This window comes from Lissotriton vulgaris, chromosome 6 (genome assembly GCF_964263255.1).
Source record: "Lissotriton vulgaris chromosome 6, aLisVul1.2, whole genome shotgun sequence".
Lineage (NCBI taxonomy): Eukaryota > Metazoa > Chordata > Amphibia > Caudata > Salamandridae > Lissotriton > Lissotriton vulgaris.
The window spans coordinates 270,094,220-270,118,117 of record NC_141694.1 but is presented as its reverse complement, the minus strand read 5'-3'; the positions used below and the strand labels follow the sequence as shown (position 1 = coordinate 270,118,117).

The 23,898-nt window shown below is 43.9% G+C and overlaps 2 protein-coding genes across 4 annotated transcripts in view; both read left to right on the top strand.

Moving 5' to 3' along the window:
- The window catches only part of KCNS3 (potassium voltage-gated channel modifier subfamily S member 3), a 492,233-nt gene that overhangs the window by 230,476 nt on the left and 237,859 nt on the right, over positions 1 to 23,898 (top strand). The gene's annotated exons all lie outside the window — the stretch shown is intronic.
- On the top strand, positions 16,928 to 18,621 carry LOC147707123 (uncharacterized). Its single transcript, XM_086925178.1, has 2 exons — positions 16,928 to 17,348; positions 17,624 to 18,621. Exons 1-2 carry the CDS (start codon positions 16,928 to 16,930, stop codon positions 18,619 to 18,621), a joined length of 1,419 nt encoding a protein of 472 aa, XP_086781304.1.

Sequence of the window (23,898 nt, the reverse complement as noted above, 5' to 3'; positions counted from 1 at the left end):
CACTTCTTATTTGTACAATTTATATAAAAATATAAAAATGGCACCAAACGCATGAAACGCTCAGGTTTTTGAAGTAGTCATATGTAATTGGTTACCAGAAATAATTTTTATACAATGAAATATATACATCCTGGGAACCTAATACCAGAAAAAAGATGCCAGTCTAGGAATTTTTACCTTAATATAGGGCTATTGTACACTTGGCTTTACAGTCTAAGAAGGGGACCTTAGAAGCACTATCAGAAGTTGTTAATGATCATTTTGGTTCAGTACACCAGTGCTCTCTTAATAGGCTTGTTTATCATATGATCCTCCTGGATGAAGTAGTCTATGTGGTGTGTTTTGACACTATGTACTGCCTCCTGGACTGGATTGCCAATATGCTTAGACCCTAACTCGGGCCAGGAAAATGAGAGCTTTGATGGATAATAAATGAGACCATAACTTAGGTGCAGTCGACCCCTTACACAAATGGACCCTCTTGCTGCTACACCTGCTGTACTACTGGTGGCTATCACGCTGCACGTAGAACTCAATGTTGTAAAGGATTTTGCTCTGGCAAAGCTGGCGTAGTGTTAAAATGAAAACTTATTTAGATTTTGGCAGATGGACGTGTTACTCCATGACAATGGTGACGGATATCCTGTCCTCCAAAATATAAATCCCATAATATACTGTGGGATGTATATCTCGGCAGACGGGATATCCGTCACTGTTGTGACAGAGTATCCCGTCAGCCAAAATCTAAATCAGGCCCTATGTCTATTAATAAATAGACTTTGCGAGTCACAATTTTATTTGCAATTCAATTTCCATGTGGTGGGTCTATATGAATCATAATAAGAAGAGGGCATTCAGGGTGAGTGCCCTCTTCCTTGTGACTCACCAGAATACACATCAATGGTTTTCAACTGGTCATATGGTTCAACTGTTCATGTGGTTGCAATCTATTGATAGGATGTCAGCACCTGAAAAGTGAGTTAATATTCCTTTACAAATGGGAGGCTGTCTATGAGGGTCAGGTTCCACAATGTGAATGTCAGCAACAGCAAGACCTCTGACCTCCTGGTCGGAGAGACCTGATTTCTACCCCATTAGCTCCCCTGTCTGGGCCGCTACCGCTGACCCCATTCACCTCTGCCTGGTACGTGTTTCCTGCCTGTGCCTCATCCCTGGTGGTCCAGTGGGAGAGCATTGCTCTTCTTCTGGTCTGCTATTGTCTGTCCTGTGTTTTGTGTCAGTTTTTCTGTTTTTGTATGTCTTTTGTTAATTGTGCCTGTAAATTGTCTTTTCTGTATTCTGTGGTATTTTTCCTGTTTTCTGACTATTTGAACTGCTTCTTCCTGTGCCGTTGTTGTGCCCGTTTTGCTATCCTTCCCCACTGCTGCTGCCCGCTGAGCCCCGCCCCCCCCTGCTGGTTCCCGCCTCCCAGTTGTGCTTCCTCCCCCTTCCCTATTTAATGGGCGCCACTGCACAGCCGCACTGCTGGTACGCTGAAGGTGTGCCAAATGCAAGCCAGTCGGTGCCCTTTCGCGACCAGCGGCAGGGACCCTGGATCTCAGACCACCCTCCGCTAAGACTCAGCTCCCCTCCTCGCTCTCAACGCTGGAAGCAACAACAACTGTCAGCTGTCCACACCAAACATCACCCACGGCCAGTTCTCCTGCCATCACTGTCACCAGACCTTCACCACCCTCCACATCCCCATGGCCACCGCCCCCACTTCCGAAACCAACACCACCGAAGCCCTGAAGTGCATCCTCCTCAATATGCGCTCCCTACACAGACAGGCAGTAGAGATCAGGGACCTCCTTGACACCCTCTCACCAGATGTCGCCTTCCTCACTGAAACTTGGACCAACTTACCTCTGCCCCCAACAGCGCTACCGCCATCCCCAACAGGTACAAGATCCAGAGGAAGGACAGCCCCAACTGCCCAGGAGGAGGACTTGCCATCTCGCACAAGAGCTTCCTCCAACTCCAGCTTGAGTGGCAGTCCGCCCACCACAGAACACTTCCATTTCCTGATCCAGACCAGCCCCAGAACAACCCTAAGAGGCACCCCCACCTACAGACCGCAAACTGCGTTCACCACCATCATTGCCAACCTCATCGCGCCCCATGCCATTACCTCCATGGACTACATGCTCATCGAAGACCTCACCTTCCACCTCGACAACCTCAGCATCCCCAACTCCGCCACCCCCATGGACAACCTTGCCAACCTGGGACTGAAATAACTTGTCACCACACCCACCTACATGACAGGACACACCCTTGACCCCATCTTCGCAGGAAGTAACAGTGTCCACTTCAGCCACACCATGCAACTCCTATGGACGGACCACCACCGCATACACTTCCACGTCAACAAACCCATAATGCCCAAACCTTCACCCCACCCTCCACGAAGAAACTGGAGCAAGGTCACTGAGGAGCAACTCAACTCTGCCCTCAACTGTGATGCCCCCTCCTCCTCGTCTGATGCCAGCCTTGCAGCCAAAGAACTCCACAGATGGATCACCAACGGCGCAGATGAGCTCGCACCCCTACATTACCATGACAGACAACGCCCCTGAAAGGCCACCTGGTTCACCGCCGACCTCCAAGAATCCAAACCAATCTGCAGACTTCTCGAGAGGGACTGGAGAAACAGCAAATCCTCGGAAGACCTCACCACCTACAAGAATGCCATGACAGAATACCACCAACGCATCAGATCCACCAAAAAGACCTTCATCCAGAACAAAATCCTCAGCAACTCCAAGGAACTCTTTAGCATCATCCAGGAATTCACCAAACCCCCCAGCGAAACCACAGACATCACCCCCTCCCAGGACCTCTGCAACAAGCTTGCCTACTACTTCCATCCGAAAATCAAGGGCCTCTACGACAACTTCAACGACCAGACACCTGACTCCGAAACCACTCCCTCCTCCAGCAACGCCAGCCAGCCCCTCCATCTCCTCCTGGACCCCAGTCACCACCGAAGACACCGCATTGACCATTAAAGGCATCCACTCAGGAGCAAAGTGAGCTAAAGAATGATGATAGATTAAACACAGATCAGTTGACTGGGGGTGAGTGCTTGCAATGTTCAACACTCCGTCCATCATCCCCTTTGGTTTTGCGTTGTTCGCCCTAAGTTGGCAGCTTATGCCCAGACGTGGGTCCCTTGCTCACTTTGCCACTGGATTCAGGCTAGCCTGGCTGATGACAGCTGATTAGCCAGAAACCGGTCCCAGGATGCTTGTTTCCGGTCCAGGGAAGACATGGTTTGGCAGTTCGGGCTGGATTGTTCCCATGAGGCACAGGGTCAGACTGATTTGCATATGACCATGTCTGAACTGGGGTGGCGGAGTCAGCTAAAGAATGATGATGGATTAAACCCAGATCAGTTGACTGGGATTGATAGCTTGCAATGTTCATCACTCCGTCCATCATCCCCTTTGGTTTTGTTTTATCCACTCAGGAGCCCCCATGACTCCTGCCCTCCACACATCTTCCCCAGAGTCGCCGCCGCCATTGCTCCGGAACGATGACGCACCATCAACGCCACCTTCAAAACCGGCATATTACTTGACGACTGGAAACGGGCAGAAGTCAGACCCCTACTCAAGGAGCCCTCAGCAGATCCCATGGACCGCATGAACTACCGACCCATTTCCCTCCTCCCGTTTGCAGCCAAAGTCACTGAGAAGACTGTCAACATCCAACTAACAATATTCATCGAAGAAAACTCCATCCTCAGCCCCTCCCAATCCAGATTCCGCAGCAACCATAGCACTGAGACCACAACGCCGGCATATGGGGGAACCGCCCTCGACTGGCTCTGCTTTTTCCTCCCTGGCAGAACCCAAAGAATCAGACTGCCACCCATACTCTTCGAACCCACGCAAATCAACTGCAGAGTTCTCCAAGGATCCTCATCAGCCCCATGCTTTTCAACATCTACATGGCCCCCTCGCCACCATTGTCAGACTGCGCGGACTCTGCATAGTATCCTGCGCCGACGACACCCAGCTCATCCTTTCCCTCACCAAGGACCTCATCACCACCAGACTCAACTTTCAGTAAGGAATGAAGGAGATCACATCCTGGATGAGCAGCAGCTGCCTAAAGCTCAGCTCGGAGAAGATAGAGGTACTCATCCTCGGACCCTCCCCATCTGCATGGGACAACACCTGATGGCCCCCTGCCCTCGCCAGTCCCACCACCCCCACAAACCACACCCGAAATCTCAGCATTGTACTCAACTTCTCCCTCTCCCTGACCCAACAGGTCAACGCTGTTGCCTCCACCTGCTTCAACACCCTCCGCATCCTCTGAAAGATCTTCAAATGGACCCCCCGAGGAAGACCGTCACCTACACACTCATAACCAGCAGACTGAACTATGGAAACAGTCTCTATGCTGGATCAGCAAGACTCTGCTCTGCAAACTCCGGACCATACAGAACACTGTGCCAGACTCGTCCTTGGCATCCCTCGACACGAGCACATCACCCAACACGTGTGTAACCTTCGCTGGCTTCCCGTTGAGAAGAGAGTAACTTTCATGATAGTCACCCATGCCTACAAATGCCTCTACAACTCCAGACCCCAATGTCCCAACAATAGAATCTCCTTCCATGTACCCAAGAGAAACCTCAGATCTACCAACATCGCCCTCGCCGAACCCCCACGCATCCACAGAGTAAGAACGTGTGGAAGAACCTTCTCCTACATTGCAGCCAAGACCTGGAACGCGCTCCAGATCAACATTAGATGCGCCCCAACCCTGCACATCTTCAAGAGGACCCTCAAGACCTGGCTCTTCGACTGACCGGAGTGTGCTCTCCCCGCACCTTGATACCCTCACGGGGGAGTAGCACACTTAAAAATTCCCGGATTGATTGATTGATTGAGCCAATGACTGGAGCAGACACCGGTCCACAGAATTCCATGAGATCCCTTCCTATAGGTCCCTATTTTTGTATTGCAGTCACTGAATCTTTGATGGACAGGGGCTGCAATTGTGTCATTTGCCAAATGCATTGCTGGAAGTCTGCTGTCCTTTACAGGCCTTAATCCCTGCATTTGCAGCTATTTGCAAGGGTTTGTAAATTGAATCCTGCCTCATTAATAATAATGGGAAGGGTTCCTGTGATTCCTTGTTAATGCTATTTCTGTGCTTTGCCTTACTTGTACAACCGATGTAGCGCTCAAAAGAATTGGTTTGAATTGTACAATTCAGCAACTGCTTTGAGACCTATCCTTTTTACATTAAATTGCGAAGCCCGTGGGGTGGAATGTTTCTAGCATGAGGATGTTTCTTGTGATCCAGCGCTGCTCTCAAATAACCCTCAAACCATCACAGAATACTCAGGAGCTATCACACTTCACTCGTCGGTGAGGCCCATAGCACCGCGAGTCACTCATTCACACAAATCACACTGCTCCCGAGATCAGCGAAAATCAGAGGACGAGCTGCTGGATAGCGGAGTACCCTAATTCATCTAAAAGTTAAAGTCTATACATTATATACATATTCATTTTATTGACATCACCATGGTATTTAAATTTCATAAAACAGCATTTAAGGCACCCCACTGTTTTGGCCAATGGATCAGCTAGTAAAAGTTAGTTAATGGACAACAAGACCATCTTAATTCTCCATTTATTTAATTTGTATTTCTTTAAAGTCTCCTAGCATGACCTTACGCTTAAAATGTGTAATCTTTGTTTAGTTAAGCCTTTCTTTAATTACTTCAAGTAAAGAATAAAATGAGTTCAATTAGTTTACATTTATTAGCAGTATAGTTCAGAAATGAGAAAATTCAAAAACATATTACCTATCTTCTTGCACAAAGAAATCAAGATTAAACGACATAGGGGCAGATGTATCAAAATACCTATTTGCGATTCTCAAATAGCGATTTTTTGAGAATCGCTATTTGAGAATTGAAAAATGGTATGCAGATAAAAATCGCAATTTTTTTGTGATTTCTTAAAATTCCTTAATTGCGATTAGCAAATTGCTAATCGCAATTAAGGAATAATTTCCCATTCATTTCTAAGGGGCAGGAGGCCCATAGGAATGAATGTGAAGTTATTCTTAATTTGCAATTCACAATTTGAGAATAGCAAATTGAGAATAATTTCAAGGGTGCAAGGGTGTCATAAGGACACCCTGATGCACCCTTGAAATTTACATGTGTGCGAGTATGGCGCACATACATGCCCTAAGGGCATGTATTTGCACCATATGACACCTTCACAAATGCTAAAAAGTGCATTTGTGAAAGAAATTGCAAATTACCACCATCTTGAAGTTGGTGGTAATTTGCGATTTCTTAAGGAGAAATCGTAATAATTTAATGCTTGATGCATAGCATTTAAGGAATTGCAATTTGCGATTCCTTAAATGCTTATGCAAAATTAAGAAATCTCAAATTTTGCGATTCCTTAATTTTGCTATGCAATTTCCTTCATACATACCGTTTACGAATTTTTAGTCACAAACGCTATTTTTTTCCGAATCTCAGCGTTTGCGACTAAAAATTGCTTTGATACATCTGCCCCAAAGTTCCCAAAAAACTGCCTCTCTATCTTCCTTGATGTTCACCTCCCATCAGGACTCCGACCCATCAAAAGTTAAGGTCAGGAAATTTTTTAAAAGTCTTTGCACCCAGAAAAATCGATCAGTCCGACAGCATGTCGTGGTGAGCAAAATAATTCAGAACAAGCATTTTTTCTCTCTTCCTAACAGCCTCTTTTATACCCTTTTTCCCTAGCTATCTAACTAAAATTTGAAACTTTAGGGTCCACAATCATTTCCCATTGGTCCTTTCGAGGGGTGGATGAAGATCACCTCATCTCTTCATTGTCTGAATTTTTTGCTAAGTCACTTCCATCAGTCTCATATGGTCATAATTGTTCATTTTGCAATAATTCATTTCTGTCCTTATATCGACACTTCAGTTAACTTTCCCACGCTTACAACTCAGACAATCCATTTGGCATCATTCTGCCCTTCAGGCCACGCTGACCTTGACATCAGCAGCCCAGGCGCAGGCCGCTCGCACATCTTTCGAGCACAATTGCGCATGCATAGTAGTACACTCTATTGGAGTCTTGCAAACTCTCCATTTTTATTTAGGCCACATGGGCCACAACGGGAACTATTATATAAACAAACACAATTACACGTTAGATTTGGAAGTGAAGCCCTTCTGTTTACCTCTCCCCATTCTAAGTTTACCCTGTTAGTGATTACCTAGCTTTTAAGCTACAAATAGGCGTTGTTTCTCACCATTCTCCTTCGTTTTTAGCCACAGTGAATACTTTTAACAAGTAGACATACATAGCTTTAGTTATATTAGAGCGTTATCGCACTATATTATTACGAATTCACATGATTAATATATTACAAATTACAACACAAGCAATTTAGTATCCCACGTGTATTTTCCTGTGTGTGTTTTCTTTTCGTTGATTAGTGCTAAAATTCACTCAATTAAGACATATTATAGTAATATATATAATTTTTTTTCACCCTCGCTCTATCAATTCCCCCCATTGCTGATCTTATCACCAAATAACACAAAACATTTTTGTAAAATTTTTCAAAAACATGTTTCAGGTTCTTTTCAGTTAATTATGACTTAAACTCTGGTAGCTTCCATTTTCTTTCTATCATAGTATAGTCTTTCTTTAAACTCTTACAACTCTATTTCCCCTTTCTCACGTTCTCTTTCTTTACTTTCCTCAACTTTCTTTTTTATAGACTTTTTAATGTTTCTCCTTTTTCTACGTTTACAAGCTAATCTTACGATTAATATCATTAGTATCACTACAGTCAGTGGAATTAATACTTTCCCTATTATCGATCTACCTATTTCAAGAAACCATTTCTGTACAGCTGAAAAACTCTTACCAAGTTTCTCAAGAATGCCATCAACCTCCAGTTGAGCAACTTCTTTATGCAATTCCGTAATATTTGTAACATACCTTTGAATATTTTGGCTTTTGTCCGTATATAAGTACAACCGTGTTGTACCTTAAAAAATTCCACAGACTCCCCCTTCTTTTGCTAATATTATATCAAGAGCAAGTCGATTTTGCATCACCATAGCAGCCATTTCAGTATTTGCCATTAAAAATCCTCCTGCAGTATCTGTTGATAAACGATCTACTATTGTTGACTGCTTTCGAATTTTGTTTGCATTAAAAGATATGCCCACTGCGGTTATCACTGCTCCAAAAACATCACCTATTATTTCTAATACACTTTCGCTTTTTCTACGGGTTAATGGTTACCAATTTCATGAATTCCATTAGTTCCTCTATCTACATGGATTTTTTAGGAAAAACCAGACCTACATAGCAGGATACAAACCAATGGTCCGGCAATCTATAATAAGCTTTGTTACCACACAGATAGTAAATACCAGGAAAAATAGGATCATCACCCCCTTTAAATTCTTATCCCCCTTTTATACATCTCTCCGAATACATAATTTCCCTATTTGTGGTGAATCTATACTTATTGCCACATTCACATCATTTCTTTCAATATTTTCATCCTCAAAAGTCCCCTTTGTTGATTTTGCTTTCTTTGCAGTTGCTTTTCTTTTGTATTGGATTCTCCTTTCCTCTACCATGTCCAAAAGGCTTTTTCTTCATTGCACATTTTACAAGTCAAATTATGTTTGAACGCATAATCAAAAGTCAGTTCTTGAGTTTCTAAAAAAATATTCACCAAAAACGTTGCCAGGTTGAATTTTGTTCAATTCAGGCACGACATTCAAGTTTGCAAAGGTGTCATCAGAATTTGAATAATAATACTCCAATTTACCTGTTTTGTAAAACAAACTAGCTAACACACTACACGTAAATCCATACGTCAAAGGGAGATGGTGATAAGTCACACCCTCTGATACAGATGCTGGCAACTTCACACAGACGTACCAATCGCTTGGGTCCATTGTTTTCACATATTCAGACAATAATTTGGAAAAAGTATTTTTTGAAAAATCACTTACAGAATTATCCTTATGCAAATGAAGATTAAATACATGTTTCACATCACTCTTTGACTCATAAGCCTTTTCTTTTGTGCGCTCATTGGCCTTTACATTCTCAAATTCAGGTCTAAAAGAAATCACAATTGCTAATATTAACCATACTACCATTAATAATCCTGTACATATTAACCACATTCTACACCTTTTCTGAAAATACCACACTTTGATCTTTGTGTGTCAATAGTAGGCATTTTCTTTTTCCACCAAATTTTTCACAGCCTTTTCCAACCTTTTATTGTCCTCTCAACTCCTTTTGCACTTACAGTAGTGTCTCTAATATCAAAATCAAGTTTAATATTGTCTCCTTCCTTATACATTTCTCTTTTATTTCCCAGTTTGGGTACTCTTTTGTCTCTTTGTTTTCTTTCCCCACGTTGACTTTTACTCACTCTGAAAATTCAGATTTTCTCGGCTGCTACTGATTTCCTTGATTGGAGGCAGTGCAACATAGGTCCATTCAGGTGACTTATACTTTTGATTTGGTCGTTTGACTCTTTTTGGCCTTTGTAAAATCTTTCTTTTCTCCCAACAACTCCTTTTGACTGGTTATCTCATTTACTTGCTCTTCTTGACTTTTAGCTTTGTTAATCAGTTTGAATTTCAGTCCATCATTTCCTTTAGGCCAATTGTCTCCTTTACGTGGTCTCTTACTTTCAGGTTCTACAATACTACTTTCCAGTCTCCAAGCTCTTTTTCGCGAGCTTCTTCTTGATTGTGTCTCATCATCACTGTCATCAGACTCAAGTTCAGATTTCTCATTACTTTCTTTGATTTCAAACTTTATAATGTCCGTTTCATTCACTGAATCTGTATTTCCTTTTGTTAGTTCAGTTACTCTGTTAGGAACTTCTCCCCAGTTTCAAGATTTATGTTCCCGCTTCCTGAGTTTTCAGACTGTCCTTTAGAACTTATTAGGCTACCAGTTTTTCCTTTGTTTTGATCAGTGTTGAAACTGGTGCTAGGCCTCACCAGATCTCGACTTTCAGGTCGATCTTCAGAATCTGGTATTTCAACGACTTCACTCTCTCCTTCAGATGCTGAACTAGTATCTGATATTTCCAGATGCCGACGAACAGGTCGAGCTTCAGTATCTGGATTTTTATCTGGTTCCCCTTCAGAATAAGAGTCAGTAGTGCTTTCCGCTTCTTCTCTTTGTGGATTTTCAGGCTCAGGCACACAAATTGTATGGCTGGCATGCCCCCATCTCTTTACTCCAGCACACTTGACTGCAGTGGTGTTGACCAGAATAACTTGCCTTGGTTTCTCCCAACGAGGAACTAGACAGTTTCTTCTCCTGTGCACTTTTATCCAAACCCAATCTCCAGGGATTAGATCATGAGATGGAAGTTTTTCTTTAGAGTTTGCCTCATTTCCCAACTGATGGAATACAGAAGTCACCACGTCAGACAGGTTCTTGCAGTAATCCAGTATGATATCATCATTTATAGCCAACAGTTTATCAACTTGTACAAATGCTTGTCTCATAACTCTTCCCATTAGTATTTCATGAGGACTTTATCCTGTCTTTCTATCAGGTGTACTCTTCAGGGTCATCAGAATAAGTGTTAAAGCATCAGGCCATTTCAGTCCAGTGGCCAGACACATTTTTGCAATCCTGTTCTTTATTGTTCCATTTACTTGTTCAACTACCCCAGAAGCCTCTGGTCTGTAAGCACAATGTAATCTCTGACGAATGTCCAGTGCTTCACAAATCATTTGAACAAGTTCATTATGGAAATGTGTACCTTGATATGACTCAATAGTTTCTGGGAAACCGAAACGCAGAATGATTTTTCTTAACAAAAATGTTGCAACAGTCACTCCATCATTCCGCCTGGTAGGGAACGTCTCCACCCACCGTGAAAACAGACAAATAATTACAAGTACATATTGAAGTCAGTTGCAGGGTGGCAACTCTATGAAGTCCAATTGCATTCTGGTAAAATGACCTCCTTCCCGTCCCATTGTTCCCAAACTCACAACCGTTTTCCTTCTTGGGTTTAGCTGCTGACACATCAGACATCGCTGACAAAGGCTCTCAGCAATCATCCTAAACTTGGGATTATTCCAGGTTTGTCTAAACATCCTTATCATGGCATCCTTACCTATATGCGCTTGACCATGATACACTCGAGCCATGCTGGAAATCATGCTATCAGGCATTACTGGTCTTTCATCTTTGTAAACCCAGATTTCATCCTCTTCTCTTTGTCTACAGCCTGCCTTCAACCAAATGTCCTTTTCTTCCTCACTCGCTTCTTCCAGCATTTGTTTTACTTCCTACCTAGTTTCAACTACTGTTGTTAACGTTAAAGGACTTGAAACATGTTCTTCTATCCTATCCCGATTTATAGATGCAACATTTTTAGCACAATATTTAACAATGGAATCAACAAAACGATTGCCTTTATTGACGTAGTCATCTCCTCTCTTGTGAGCTGCACACTTTACAACAGCAATTTTCTCAGGCAACTGAATTGCATCAATCAAAATTTTCACAAATTCAGCATTTATAATGGGAGATCCTGCAGAAGTTAAATAACCTTTTTGGAACCACAACCCCAAAGCCATAATGACTGTCTGTTACTATGGTTATCCGAATTTCCTTTCCCAGCTCTCATGCTGGAAATCAAAGCAATCAGCTCCGCCTCTTGAGCAGAACAAATTCCTTTCAGACAAGATGCTTCTAGGACATTTGCCACTGTACACACAGCATATGCAGCACTCTGAACACCTTCATCAGTTCTCAAACATGAACCATCTACAAACATCACATAATTAGATTCAGGCAGTGGTTCATCTTTAATGTCAGGTCTAGGCTTGGTACAATACTCAAGTACATCCAGACATTTGTGATCAACTTCATCTTTCACTTCCACATCCGAAGTGTCAGGTAATAATGTAGAAGGATTCACATTTACACATCTTGTCACTGTCACATTATCTGCACCCAGGATTACCTTCCCATACTCAGTCATCCTGTTGTTTGTGAGGAAATGAGTCTTGGTCCTAGTGAGGAGAATCTCCACTGAGTGTGGCACATATACCTTCACTGGGTATCCCGTCACTATACCTTCACTCTGCTCCAAACTCACACTTGTAGCATCAACTGCTTTCAGACATCCTGGCAATGCCTTAGCAACTGGATCCAATACGGTTGAGAAATACGCAATGGGCTTCCTCAATTTTCCATGTCTTTGAATCAGGACTGACAATGCACATCCCTCTCACTCAATGCAATACAGTTAAAATTATTTTTCATAATCCGGCATACCTAGTGCTGGTGCTTCACATAGTCTAGTCTTCAATTGCTGAAAGGCCTCCATTTCCGTTTTGTTCAGCACTATGGGGTCTCTCACGTCTGCTCTAGTCAGTCTTTGTGATGGTTTTGCAATCAGTGAAAATCCACTGATCCATTGTCGACAGTACTTTACCATTCCTAGAAACATTCTCACCTGTTAAAAGGAGGCTTCATTCCTTGAATGATTCTGATTCTTTCTATGGTAACATGTCTGATTCCCTTTGCAATCTTGTGACCTAAATACTGTACCTCTTTTTGACAGAACTGTAATTGTGATCGAGATACCTTATGTCCTCCTTCTGCCAAATGATTCAACAAAGCAATGCTATCTGAAACACAGGCATCTTTGGTTCTTGATGCAACCAGTAGGTCATCAATGTATTGAACCAATACAGATTTTCCTGGCATGTCTAGACTCTCCAATGGCCTTTTCAGCAACTGATTAAAGATGGAAGGACTCTCAGTATACCCCTGAGGAATTTGGCACCCTGCCAACATACGATCTCCAAACCGAAATGCAAATAGTGGTTGGCTGTCAGGGTGTAACGGAACTGTAAAGAATGCATTACATAGGTCATTGATTTGATATAAGATTACTGCTGGATTTTGTACAATGGGACAACATGGGACGACAATTTTGTTTACCTTTCATAAATCTTGTACTATTCTGAAAGTTCCATTTGCCTTTTTCAGTCCCATTATAGGTGAATTACAGGGACTACTCAATATTTCTTGCAAAATCCCTTGCTCAATCATTTTATTAATGAGAGGGGATATTCCTTCAATTATTTCTATTGTCAATTTATACTGGGGTGTATTTGGATAATTTACTCCTTCCTTCACAGAAATCTTTATAGGACTCACACCTTTCATTAATCCAATCTCCTCTACTGTAAAGTCCCACACCTCTTCTTTGACTGTCTCCTTTAGTTCACCGGGTATCTTTTCTTTGTCAAACACAGGAAATATTCTATTTTGCTCTGAATCTATCATTGCCATGGTCAATTTATACAAATTATCTTCATCTGCAGTTTGGAATTCAATTCCATCTGGTGAACAATAAATGGCACAGTTCATCTTGCACAGTATGTCCCTTCCAAGTAAATTAACAGGACTACTGTCACAGACCACAAATCTATGCATTTGCCTACAATTGCCAATATCAACATCCACTAGATCAGTAAGGGGTGTTTTAATCTGCCTATTCGCTACACGTACTACTTGGATAAATTCACCTGAGAGAAGGTTCTGAACTTCTACTGATATAATTATAGAACGGGTAGCACCTGTGTCCACTAGGAAAGTCACATTTACTCCATTCACCTTTCCATTCACAAAAGGACCAGATTGATCTACCTCTAGAGTTGCGCCAAGTAGGCACTCCTCTTCTTCTCCTAGGCCCCGTCAACAACTTTCATCTGATTCATTTCCATCTGACCTCAGCCAAAACTGTGGAATCGCATTCACACAGGGTGGTCTTGTTACCTGTTCTCCTCCATAGAATTCTGTCTCTGCACTGTATTTTTGCAGACTTACACTGTGTGGGGTTGGTGGTTGTGGCACCTGACTCTGCTGGTTAACTACCTGTTGCTGTGGCGACGATTGCTGATTCAATGATGTATTTTCAGGATTAACCTTTGGCGGTAATTTACACTAGTTCTTTCAATGCCCTAACTTGCTGCAGTTGTGACATGGCCACTTTTTCTTTGCCTCTTCTAAATTTGCAAATCCTTTCCCTTTACTTTGGCTACCTTTAGTTTTGAACTAACCTCCATTATTAATTTGGCTCCCTAACTGCTAAGCTCTTTAAGCTAAAGACCGACAACATAAGAAGTGATCTCCTCAATGATGTAAGCCGATACTCCAGCCACACTAGCATGACCACCACTCAACCTAAAAACAACGCATCCTGGACGTCCTTTGACACCTACTCTGAAGAAACAATTCACAAACTGCTCTGCACCTTGAAGCCCTCTAATCACTTCACAGACCCCCTACCTGCATTAGCTGTAAAAGACTTCACCCCCCTGCTCCTCCCACTCTGGACTAAAATCATTAACAGCTCCCTTCAGCAAGGACTCATCCCAGACTCCCTTAAGGTGGGGCAAGTCACGCCTATACTCAAGAAACCTACAGCTGACCCGGCTGACCTAAACAGTTACCGCCCTATCACCAATATCCCCACCCTGGCCAAACTGCTGGAAAAATGCGTACAACTCCAACTGACAAAACACATTGATCAGTTTGACCTCCTCAACCCTCAACAATCAGGCTTCCGAGCTAAACACAGCACGGAAACGGCGATGACGCACATAACTGATGACGCCCTCCAAATCCTTGATCGCAATGATTCCTGCCTCCTCATGCTTCTTGATCTCTCCTCAGCATTTGATACTGTCAAACATGAGAACCTACTGGAGCTGTTAAATTCCAGGATGGGTTTATCCGGGACTGTTCTCAAATGGTTCACTTCCTTTCTACATAACCGGTCTCAGAAGCTCAAGATCAACAATGTGTTGTCCTCAGCTGTGCCTGTAACTTTAGGCGTCCCATAAGGATCTTCCCTATCCCCCACATTGTTCAACCTAGCCATGGAACCACTCACCACCTTGCTGCAAGCATCTAATATACAGTTCCATATGTACGCCGATGACACTCAACTTTACCTCAAGCTACAATCCCCGGAAGACATCAAACTTCTGAATTCCACACTCAGAAACACCCAATCATGGTTGGCTGATAATCACCTCAAACTAAATGCTTTGAAAACTAAGTTCCTTCTGATCTCACCTCCTGCGAAAATCGCCATCACCCAAACCTGGCTCAATCACCTAACTGCAGTCAATGTCCAACCCACCATCGAGGAATCCGCGAAATCCTTAGGCATCACACTTGACGCCAACCTCAACATGCAGCAGCACATTAGTAAAGCAACTAAAGGAGCTAATTTCCAAATCAACACCCTGAGGAAACTTAAACCCTTCTTCCCAGCGAAGGACTGCTGTACAAGCCCTATTTATCCCTCGCATAGACTACGGAATTGTGGCCCTCAGCGGACTCCCCCTTTCAACAACCGCACCCCTAAGAGCCTCCTTGAACGCCGCCGCGAGACTCATCACTGGTTCAAGAAAACATTCGCATATATCCCCTGACTTGAGATCCCTGAACTGGCTGCCTTCTGAAGGCAGAATACAGCTGAAAATTGCCTGTATGACACACTCGGCCGTACACCACAAGTCACCCTACTACCTCACTCAAAAGCTGACTATATCAGGAGGCTCGAGATCCAATAGAAGTACAAAAAATCTCCTCCTGAAACCTCGAAGATTCCGGAAGGAAAAAACATACAAACGCTCCTTTTCAGGAATGGCACCCAGGATCTGGAATGCACTCCCTCCTGAAACCAGGCTTATCTCCTCCACTGCATTTTTTAAGAAGGAGGTAAAAACCATCCTTTTGGCCAAGTTCACCTGAACTCTATTATTGTTGGATCAAAGACTTTGCATCGTTTTTGTATTATTGGTTACTTGTTCGTTTATTGGTATTATATTTTTACATGTTTGCTTTTCTATTTTGCTACTCACTCACTACCGGCTACTATATTGTACCCAATAGTTGGTGGAATCACCCTTCTGTTGCCCCTATCCCTTGTTTCTGTAAAGCGCTCTGATATCTGCAAAGATCTTGTTCGCGCTATATAAAACTTTGAATAAATAAATAAATAAATAAACTGTGCTACTTGTTGTTCTGCCACTTTCACTTGTGCCCACATAGTTTTTTCTTTAAGCTTTCTTTATTTGGCCTCAAGCTCATCACTGCAATATTTTGCATATCTCAAAACCTCATCCACGAGCAGGACTGCCAAGACATCAAATTGTGTTTTATCATATCACCTATTTCCGGTCTTAAACCAAAGACAAATCGATATACAAAATGACTCGTATCCTTTTCGCTCAGTTCTTCATATGCACTGTACTGTTTGAACACTAAGGGCCCGATGTAGGTAAAAGGGATTTTCCGATTTCAAAATACCGAGGCGGGCCGAATCGGTATTCTGAAATCGGAAAACGAGATGTAGCAAACAAACCGCGAAATAATAGCGAATCGGTCGGCATCGGTAATGTGATTCGCTACGTACCGAATCGGCACGGGCCGAATCGGAAAGTACCGAATCGGCTACCACCGAATCGGAAATAGCCGAATCGGCTACCACCGATTCGGAAATAGCCGAGTCGGTGAAATCCGATTCGGCAATTACCGAATCGGAGGAATGGAAACACACCCATGGCCAAAAAGCCCATAGGAATGCATTGAAAAAACCGAATCGGTAAAATCCGATCCGATTCGGATTTTACCGATTCGGTAAAAGCCGATTCGGTAAAAGCCGAATCGGTAAAAGCCGATACAGCCAATGAGGTGGCTCCCTCTCCCCCACCAAAACAGGGAGTGGCAACCCTGGCAGGTGCAGCTAATTAAGAACTTTCTGGAGAGCCAGCCTGAGCTGAACACTCACAGTTAGCAGCAGTGGGAGTAGGAGGTTGTGAACTGTTCTGATCAAGATGGCAAACCCTAGTGAGAGCCAGAAGTGCAGCCAGAAGAGGAAGCCAAAATTCCGCACCACCGAGCTGCAGGTGTTGGTTGAGGAGGTGGTGAGGGTGCACCGTCAGCTATTCGGTAAGCTGTCCCCCAATGTGCCAGACAGCACCAAGAGGACGCTCTGGACAGAAATCGCCGAAAAGGTCAATGCTGCAGGTGTCACCCCCAGGACCCTGGATGAGCTGAAGAAGCGATTCTATGACATCCGCAGCCTCACCAAACGGAAGATGGCAGAGATCCAGAGGCAGGCTGGAGGCACTGGTGGAGGCAGGAACCCGGCGCCACCCCTCACCGACCTTGAGGAACTGGTCTCCAGCACCATTGAGAGGGAGAGCGTAACCGGAATTGGGACCCTGGACAGCTCAGCCAGAGCTACAGCTACAGGTAAGAAGCATGTGCATCATGACACACCCTACCAGACACCTCCCCATTAGACACAATGCATAGCCAAACCCCAGCACAGTACTGTGACCAACATACAAGAGACAAGCATTATGGTACATGTAGTCAGCAGAAGTCAGCAAAATATGGCAGTGCAGAATCACAAGACAGGAAACAGTGGAACACATTCTAAGGAGATGCAAGGACATGTGGAATGCTTTAATTGTACTGACTGTAATACATCGGCACTCAATTTACAAATGCTTCTTTGTACCTAGGGGCACCATCAGGCGGACAAACAATGACAACAGAGGCAGCAGCACCATCCACCACTGCACTCGCCGGGCCGAGCACCAGTCAGGCTGCCGAGGAGGAGGAGGACGAAAACACCATAGGGCTTGGTATAGAGGGAGACCTGGTAATAGACTTTGAAGCACTGCACTCCCCACAAATGCCGAGCACACCCCCCTTGCAGTTCTCCCCAGAGAACTCCCCGGCAAGGGACCTCCTTCCACCAACACCAGCTCCTGCCACGATCATAGCTGTGGCACCAGTACACCCTGTCCTGGGAGCAGGGGCTCAGGCCCCGGCCAGCACCACACCCCCACCAGTGGCACCCCAGCCCACTCAGCAGGCCGGCAGCAGCAGTACCCGGCGCCGTGCCATTCCAACCACTGCAGCACCAGCACCGGAGGGCAGTGTCTTCCTGGGCCTCGAGGGTAATATGGTAAAGATCCAAAGGCAGCAGGCGAAATCCATCATGGCCTGCCAACGCCAGCTCCTGCAGCACAACCTGCAGATGGGGGAAATGGTGAAAGGATTTCAGTCCTTTGTGGATTCAAACAAGGAGGTAGCAGCAGGTTTAGGCAGGCTAACCACTGCCATAACCCAGTTATGTGGCAGACTAGATGAGCATGAGCTGGTGCGCAGGCGGGATGCCCGGGTGCTGAACCGCTCCATGAGCCGCCTTGCAGCTGCAACGGCCCAACTCTGCCAGCGCAGTGCAAACATGGAGTCAAGCCTCACACAAAATACGGCAGAGTTAACAAGGGGAATGGCCCGCATCACCACGGCAATGGAGGCCATGATCATCTCTAACACTGCCGCAAATCCTGCCCTGGACCTGGGGGATGCTGGGGACAGCAGCAGCCGCAGCAGCCCGGTCAGCGCTGCGTCAGAGCCACGCAGGAGCACCAGGCGCTCCGCAGAAGCCGCTGGCCATCCTGAAGAGGGTGAGGGACACCCCAGTGGGGCTGCCAAGCGCTCAAAGAAATAGCCTTGCAAGGGCGGGTGAGGCAACCTGGACCTTAGACTTTTGTGTTCTTTGCTATTACACCTTTTTTTTGTTGCACATCAGTGCTGTAACTGTGTTGCAACAGTATTAAAAATTGCTTTTTCACCACAACCATTTACCTGTCTGTGCATCTGTACTTACTCAGAAATAGTTTTCTGTAATCTCCTCACGTCTGTATCTGCCATCACTTGGCGTACACACCCCAGCTGGCTGTGTTGGTGGCACAGCTTCGTCGTCGTCATGGTCCTCGTAGTCAGACAACTCCACCTCAGTGCCCTTCTTCACCGCAAGGTTGTGTAACATTGCACATACAGCTATGATCTTGCAGCAGGTGATGGGGGTATACTGCCTCCACTCTTGTGCAGGCATCTGAATCGACTTTTCCAGATGCCAAAGGTCCGTTCGACGACATTCCTTGTGCTTTTGTGGGCCCGGTTATACCTCCTTTGGCTGGGTGTGGAGGGGTTGAGGTAGGGGGTGAGTATGAATGAGCGGAGGGCATATGCACTGTCGCCTGGAAGGGAAAGGAGTAACATTACACACATGCATACATGTATTACACCTAGCTACTTTGTGTTATGGGGGTCTGATGATGTGTCTCACCTAGGAGGTATCCTTCACCAAATTCGCCAGCCATCAGCCGTGCATAGATGCCGCTCTGTTGGAAAATATAGGAGTCGTGGGTACTCCCTGGAAATTTTGCTACCAGGTCTGTGATGGTGCACTTCGCATTGCAGATCACCTGCACGTTGATGGTGTGTGTAGATTTCCGATTGCGGTATATGTATTCTGTGTCCGCTGGTGGGCATATCGGAATGTGCGTCCCATCTATGCAGCCAATGATTTGGGGAAATTGTGCCATCTGGTAGAAGTCAGCTTTGGTTTGTAGCAGTTCTGCGTGGGTTGCAGGGAACGAGATGTATTGGTCCATCCTGTCTATCATGGCGTCAAGGAATGTGTGGAAGAACCTTGACAGGCTGCTCTGGGTCACTCCTCCTGCCGCTGCAACTCCACTTTGATAGCTGCCAGACGCCAGCAGGTGTAGGCTGCATAGCACCTGGACGTGTGCTGGGATGGCGTGTGCCCTTGGGGTGGGGTGGTCCAACAATGGTTTGAGGTCCCTGATGAGCTCAAGTATGGTGTCAGAGTCCAGCCTGTATCTCTGTAGGAACTCAGCCTCAGTGAGCATGAACAGGGTTATCCTCTGTCTGTAGACCTGTTCATTTCTTAGCCATTCCCTCTGTCCTTCCTGCTGTAGCCGTAGCCGCCTCGCATTGACATAAAAAGCTGCCATCCTGCAAGTTGCAATGCATTTTGGGGCTGTTTTTATGGGCTGGAGTTGGTTACCACCTGATTGTAATCCATGGTAAATACCGAGTGAATTCTACCGATTTTGAGCCGAAATCGGTGTTTCTGTGCCTCCCTACATCTCCCCATCTGTCCGAATCGGGGAATTTCCCGATCGGTGATTCTACCGAATCGGTTGGTTCTCCGATTCGGCTTATGTCCGATTAGGTTCATCTACCGATTCGGTACATGGACCGAATCGGATAATTTCCGAATCGGTGTCACTACCGATTCGGTACGTGGACCGAATCGGATAATTTCCGAATCGGTGTCACTACCGATTCGGTACGTGGACCGAATCGGATAATTTCCGAATCGGTGTCACTACCGATTCGGTACATATCCGATTTTCGGTATGTACGTATCGGATTCTTTCCCATTCGGTACTCATTCCGAATCGGTTTTCGCTCCGATTTTGAGTTTTTTCATTGCCCTACATCTCGATGGCTGTTTACCGATCGGTAAGGGCCCAAATTCGGGAATTTCGGCCTTTACCGATCGGTAACAGCCTACCTACATCTGGCCCTAAGAGTAATCTTTCATCATATGAATGCACTGTATCTTTAGAATCCTGCAATGTACTGTCAATCTTTACCCAATCTGTTTCCTTTGGAGGAATTTTATTCTTCAAGAACGTTATTACCTGATCATATTTCCGCATTACTTCAGGTCCTGGAGCACCAGTTTTAGTATCCCTTGGATACTCTGCTTTTGGCCAGTTGACTGTTATCTTACACCCAGACCACAAATCTGCCGGTCCTACTAAGTTAAACAATCCATCCAAATCTTCCCACAATACTTTTGAGACTTTAACAAATCGATCCACTTGTCTGTACCATTCTACTGGTTTCTCTCATAATCTGGGAAAATCATTTGTAAACAACAATATATCCTGCCTAGTCTATGGAACATGCACATAACCTCCTCCTGGAATTTCTCTCATAGGGAACTCATTCACCACGGGTTCCTTTTCTTTAACTGGAAATGCTAATGACGTTTTGTCACTGCTCTCTTCTCGTTTCTTTACCCATTTGCTTCTCCATCATTCCACATCTCCCCATTTTCTCAACAACACAATCAATTCTTTTATCTGAGTCAACTTTCCTGCAGTATTCAAATTGTCCATATCTTTTTCAGTAAAATCTACTATTTAAGGCTTTTGCAGCATTTAAATTTTGCAAATTCTATTCCAAGTTGTTTGCTGTTTCCTCTTATCGGGCATGCAGATTTTTAGCTCTTCACGTAACACTTTTGCACATAAATATCAGTTCATCATCTTGATAGCCTTTCAGTTCCAAATGTTCCAATTATTAATTCTTCCATATCTATTTTTAATCTGACCACATCTAACATTTTAGGTTCCTGATCTTTTAATTGCAACGTTTTAACCCAATCACTTAATTGTTCTGCGGTTGGTCCTATTGGGGTTCATGTTAAATCAATTTTATCTACACTCCTCCTGGATGCTGCTGATCCTGATTCTGCACCCATCGGAAACTTGTACGGAAGACTTTGATTTATAGTCAATTCAGGGGGGTCATATAGCTAGTATTCCTAACTTCAGACAAGTCTGGGTAAACCTTTTTTCTTACTTTTTGTAAACTTTCATTTAAAGGGATAGTTAATGATGGTTCTTTTATTCTCTGATTTTCAAATACAGGAATTACAGGGCCTTTCGTTACAGGCACAGTTACAGCTTCTATGTGTTTAGTAAGTTCTTGTATATTTTCAGTCAATTCATTTGTAGATCGCATACATTCAGAGGTATTTGGATTCTCTTTAGGTTTTTGCTCTCCTTTATCAGGGCTACTCCTAAGTTCAGAAAACCGTCTTGGAGTACCAGTAAATCTCACCTACATGGGTGGGGCATTTGGAGTCACTAGCACAGCACTTGGTTGATATGGAGGGAGTCTTCTATTCAATATCTCCTCCAACACCTCATCCTCTGTATTACTGATCCCATAACTCTTTCTCTCCGGCTCCACATTATTCCTCTTCTCCATACATTTCCATCCCACTAATTTATCAACTGTTCTCACCGGATACATTCCATCCCACATATCAGCAATCCTCCATCTTCTCATTCTACTCTCATGAGTTGTTCCCCATAAACCTCTCAGTCTACACTTTGGTTTTCCGAACCCTTCAAATCTTTCTTGCTCTAATTCATGCATTTCATCTTCCCATTCTGTAAATGCCTCAAATTGAGTCGTCTAGGTTTTGGTTCAAGCTTCATCATTTTCTCTCTCAAATTTCGTAATACAGCAACAGTAAATGAACCTACTTCTGGAAACGCCAACACTCCATCGTTCTTAGTGTATCTTGCCCAATTTTCTAACCAAATACAGGTATGATAGCCATATTTCGTCATCATGTATGATGCGGGCGTTTTAGGTTGAGGAAGCAATTTTCCCTCTCTGGCAACGATTTCCTTGTCCTTTTTAAACAAGCTCTTACATTTCTTAAACCATGTAGGTTTCTCTCTTTCTTCTTCATAATAAAATTCCATTCTCCTGCCGATTCTCAACTTCAAAACAACCGTACGCTCTTCCGTAAACCTGCTTTTCTGCACCAACTTATCATAGCGCGATTCACACTAATGCACCAATCAGAATAGAAAACGTCACAATCACTTTCAACCAATGCTTACACAGTTCTCGCTAACGCTCCAACCAGTGCTTAAAACGTTTTAGTCACGCGGATCAATCCCAGCAACACACTTCTTACTTCCGCCCTACTCCGGCTTCTGCAGCTTCAGTTGACCCTGCCTTTACAAAATTTATCGGCACACTGTATTTACACTTTTTACACTAAAATAAGTTAGTAACCACAGTAAACATTTCCATTTGTCTGTTTTGCTAAAACCAAAGTAATAGTATCCTCAGTTTCACAAGAAATCTGTATTTCCAGTAGACAGCATTTACCTCTTCTCTACCATAGAATTTTAGTTTCGCTGATAAAGTAGCACTTCCCTCTACCTCACCCTTCTCTCAAGCTTAGGAGAAAACTCTATTACTCTCTCAGGGATAAGTTTTAATCGGAATACCTAATTGATTCCTTTTTTAAAAAAAAATATTTTTATTGGGAATTAAAATGCATCACAAAGATAAAATACATTATTGAATTAGTCCGGACATAAAAACATCAATTGATCAACAGGCTCAATAAATAAATACTTTCGACCGGTAATACAAAAGTGCATAAAAACTCCGAGGGTCGATTATACAGGGCCTAATTCATCTTATTCACAATTCATAAAACAAAACCCTTAAAATAAGCCATTAGATATAACAAATAAAGTGCAAGGTTGCGTCTCAAACATTTACAGCATTGGACTGCCTCCAATTTGTAACCGGGGCCCAAAACCTTCTTCCAAAATCCCGTGTTTCCACCCCCTTTCCCTCGTACAGACATGTCTCAATATTTTGAATTCTAAGAAGCCTAGCGAGCCACATTTGAAAGGATGGTGCCACAACATCCTTCCAACCTGCTGAGATCAAAATCCTGAGCACAGCCACGGATATAAATACCAAAGCTTCTTCCTCTTTCCCCAGATTTAGATTATAGTCGGTGCCCAAGATCATCAGGGTAGGGGTTAGATTACCTAATTGATTCCTGTGCTTAAGCCCAAGATTTTATAGGTTGCATTCGCTATACATGCATCACTTTCACACGTAAAAAGACCCTAACTTGTAACACACGACGATGTTACCACTTTGAAACAGACTATGTAATGTGTGACTTCACCTGAAAACTTCCCCTCTGCCTGCAAACAGAGTAACCAGCTTTCTACTTCCCAGAAGCCTCAAATTTCCAACTGCATATAACGTGATACAAACTCAATATATATTGTTAGTCATAATTTTCTGTAGATCAAAACTCTATATACATTAATCTTAACAAATCTATACA

What these genes read in the sequence shown, in the direction of transcription:
- LOC147707123 (XM_086925178.1), top strand. Translation starts at nt 16,928, where the DNA reads ATGGCAAACCCTAGTGAGAGCCAGAAGTGCAGCCAGAAGAGGAAGCCA. An exon ending in AGCCAGAGCTACAGCTACAG is followed by an intron (nt 17,349 to 17,623) that starts GTAAGAAGCATG and finishes CTTTGTACCTAG; the next exon opens with GGGCACCATCAGGCGGACAA.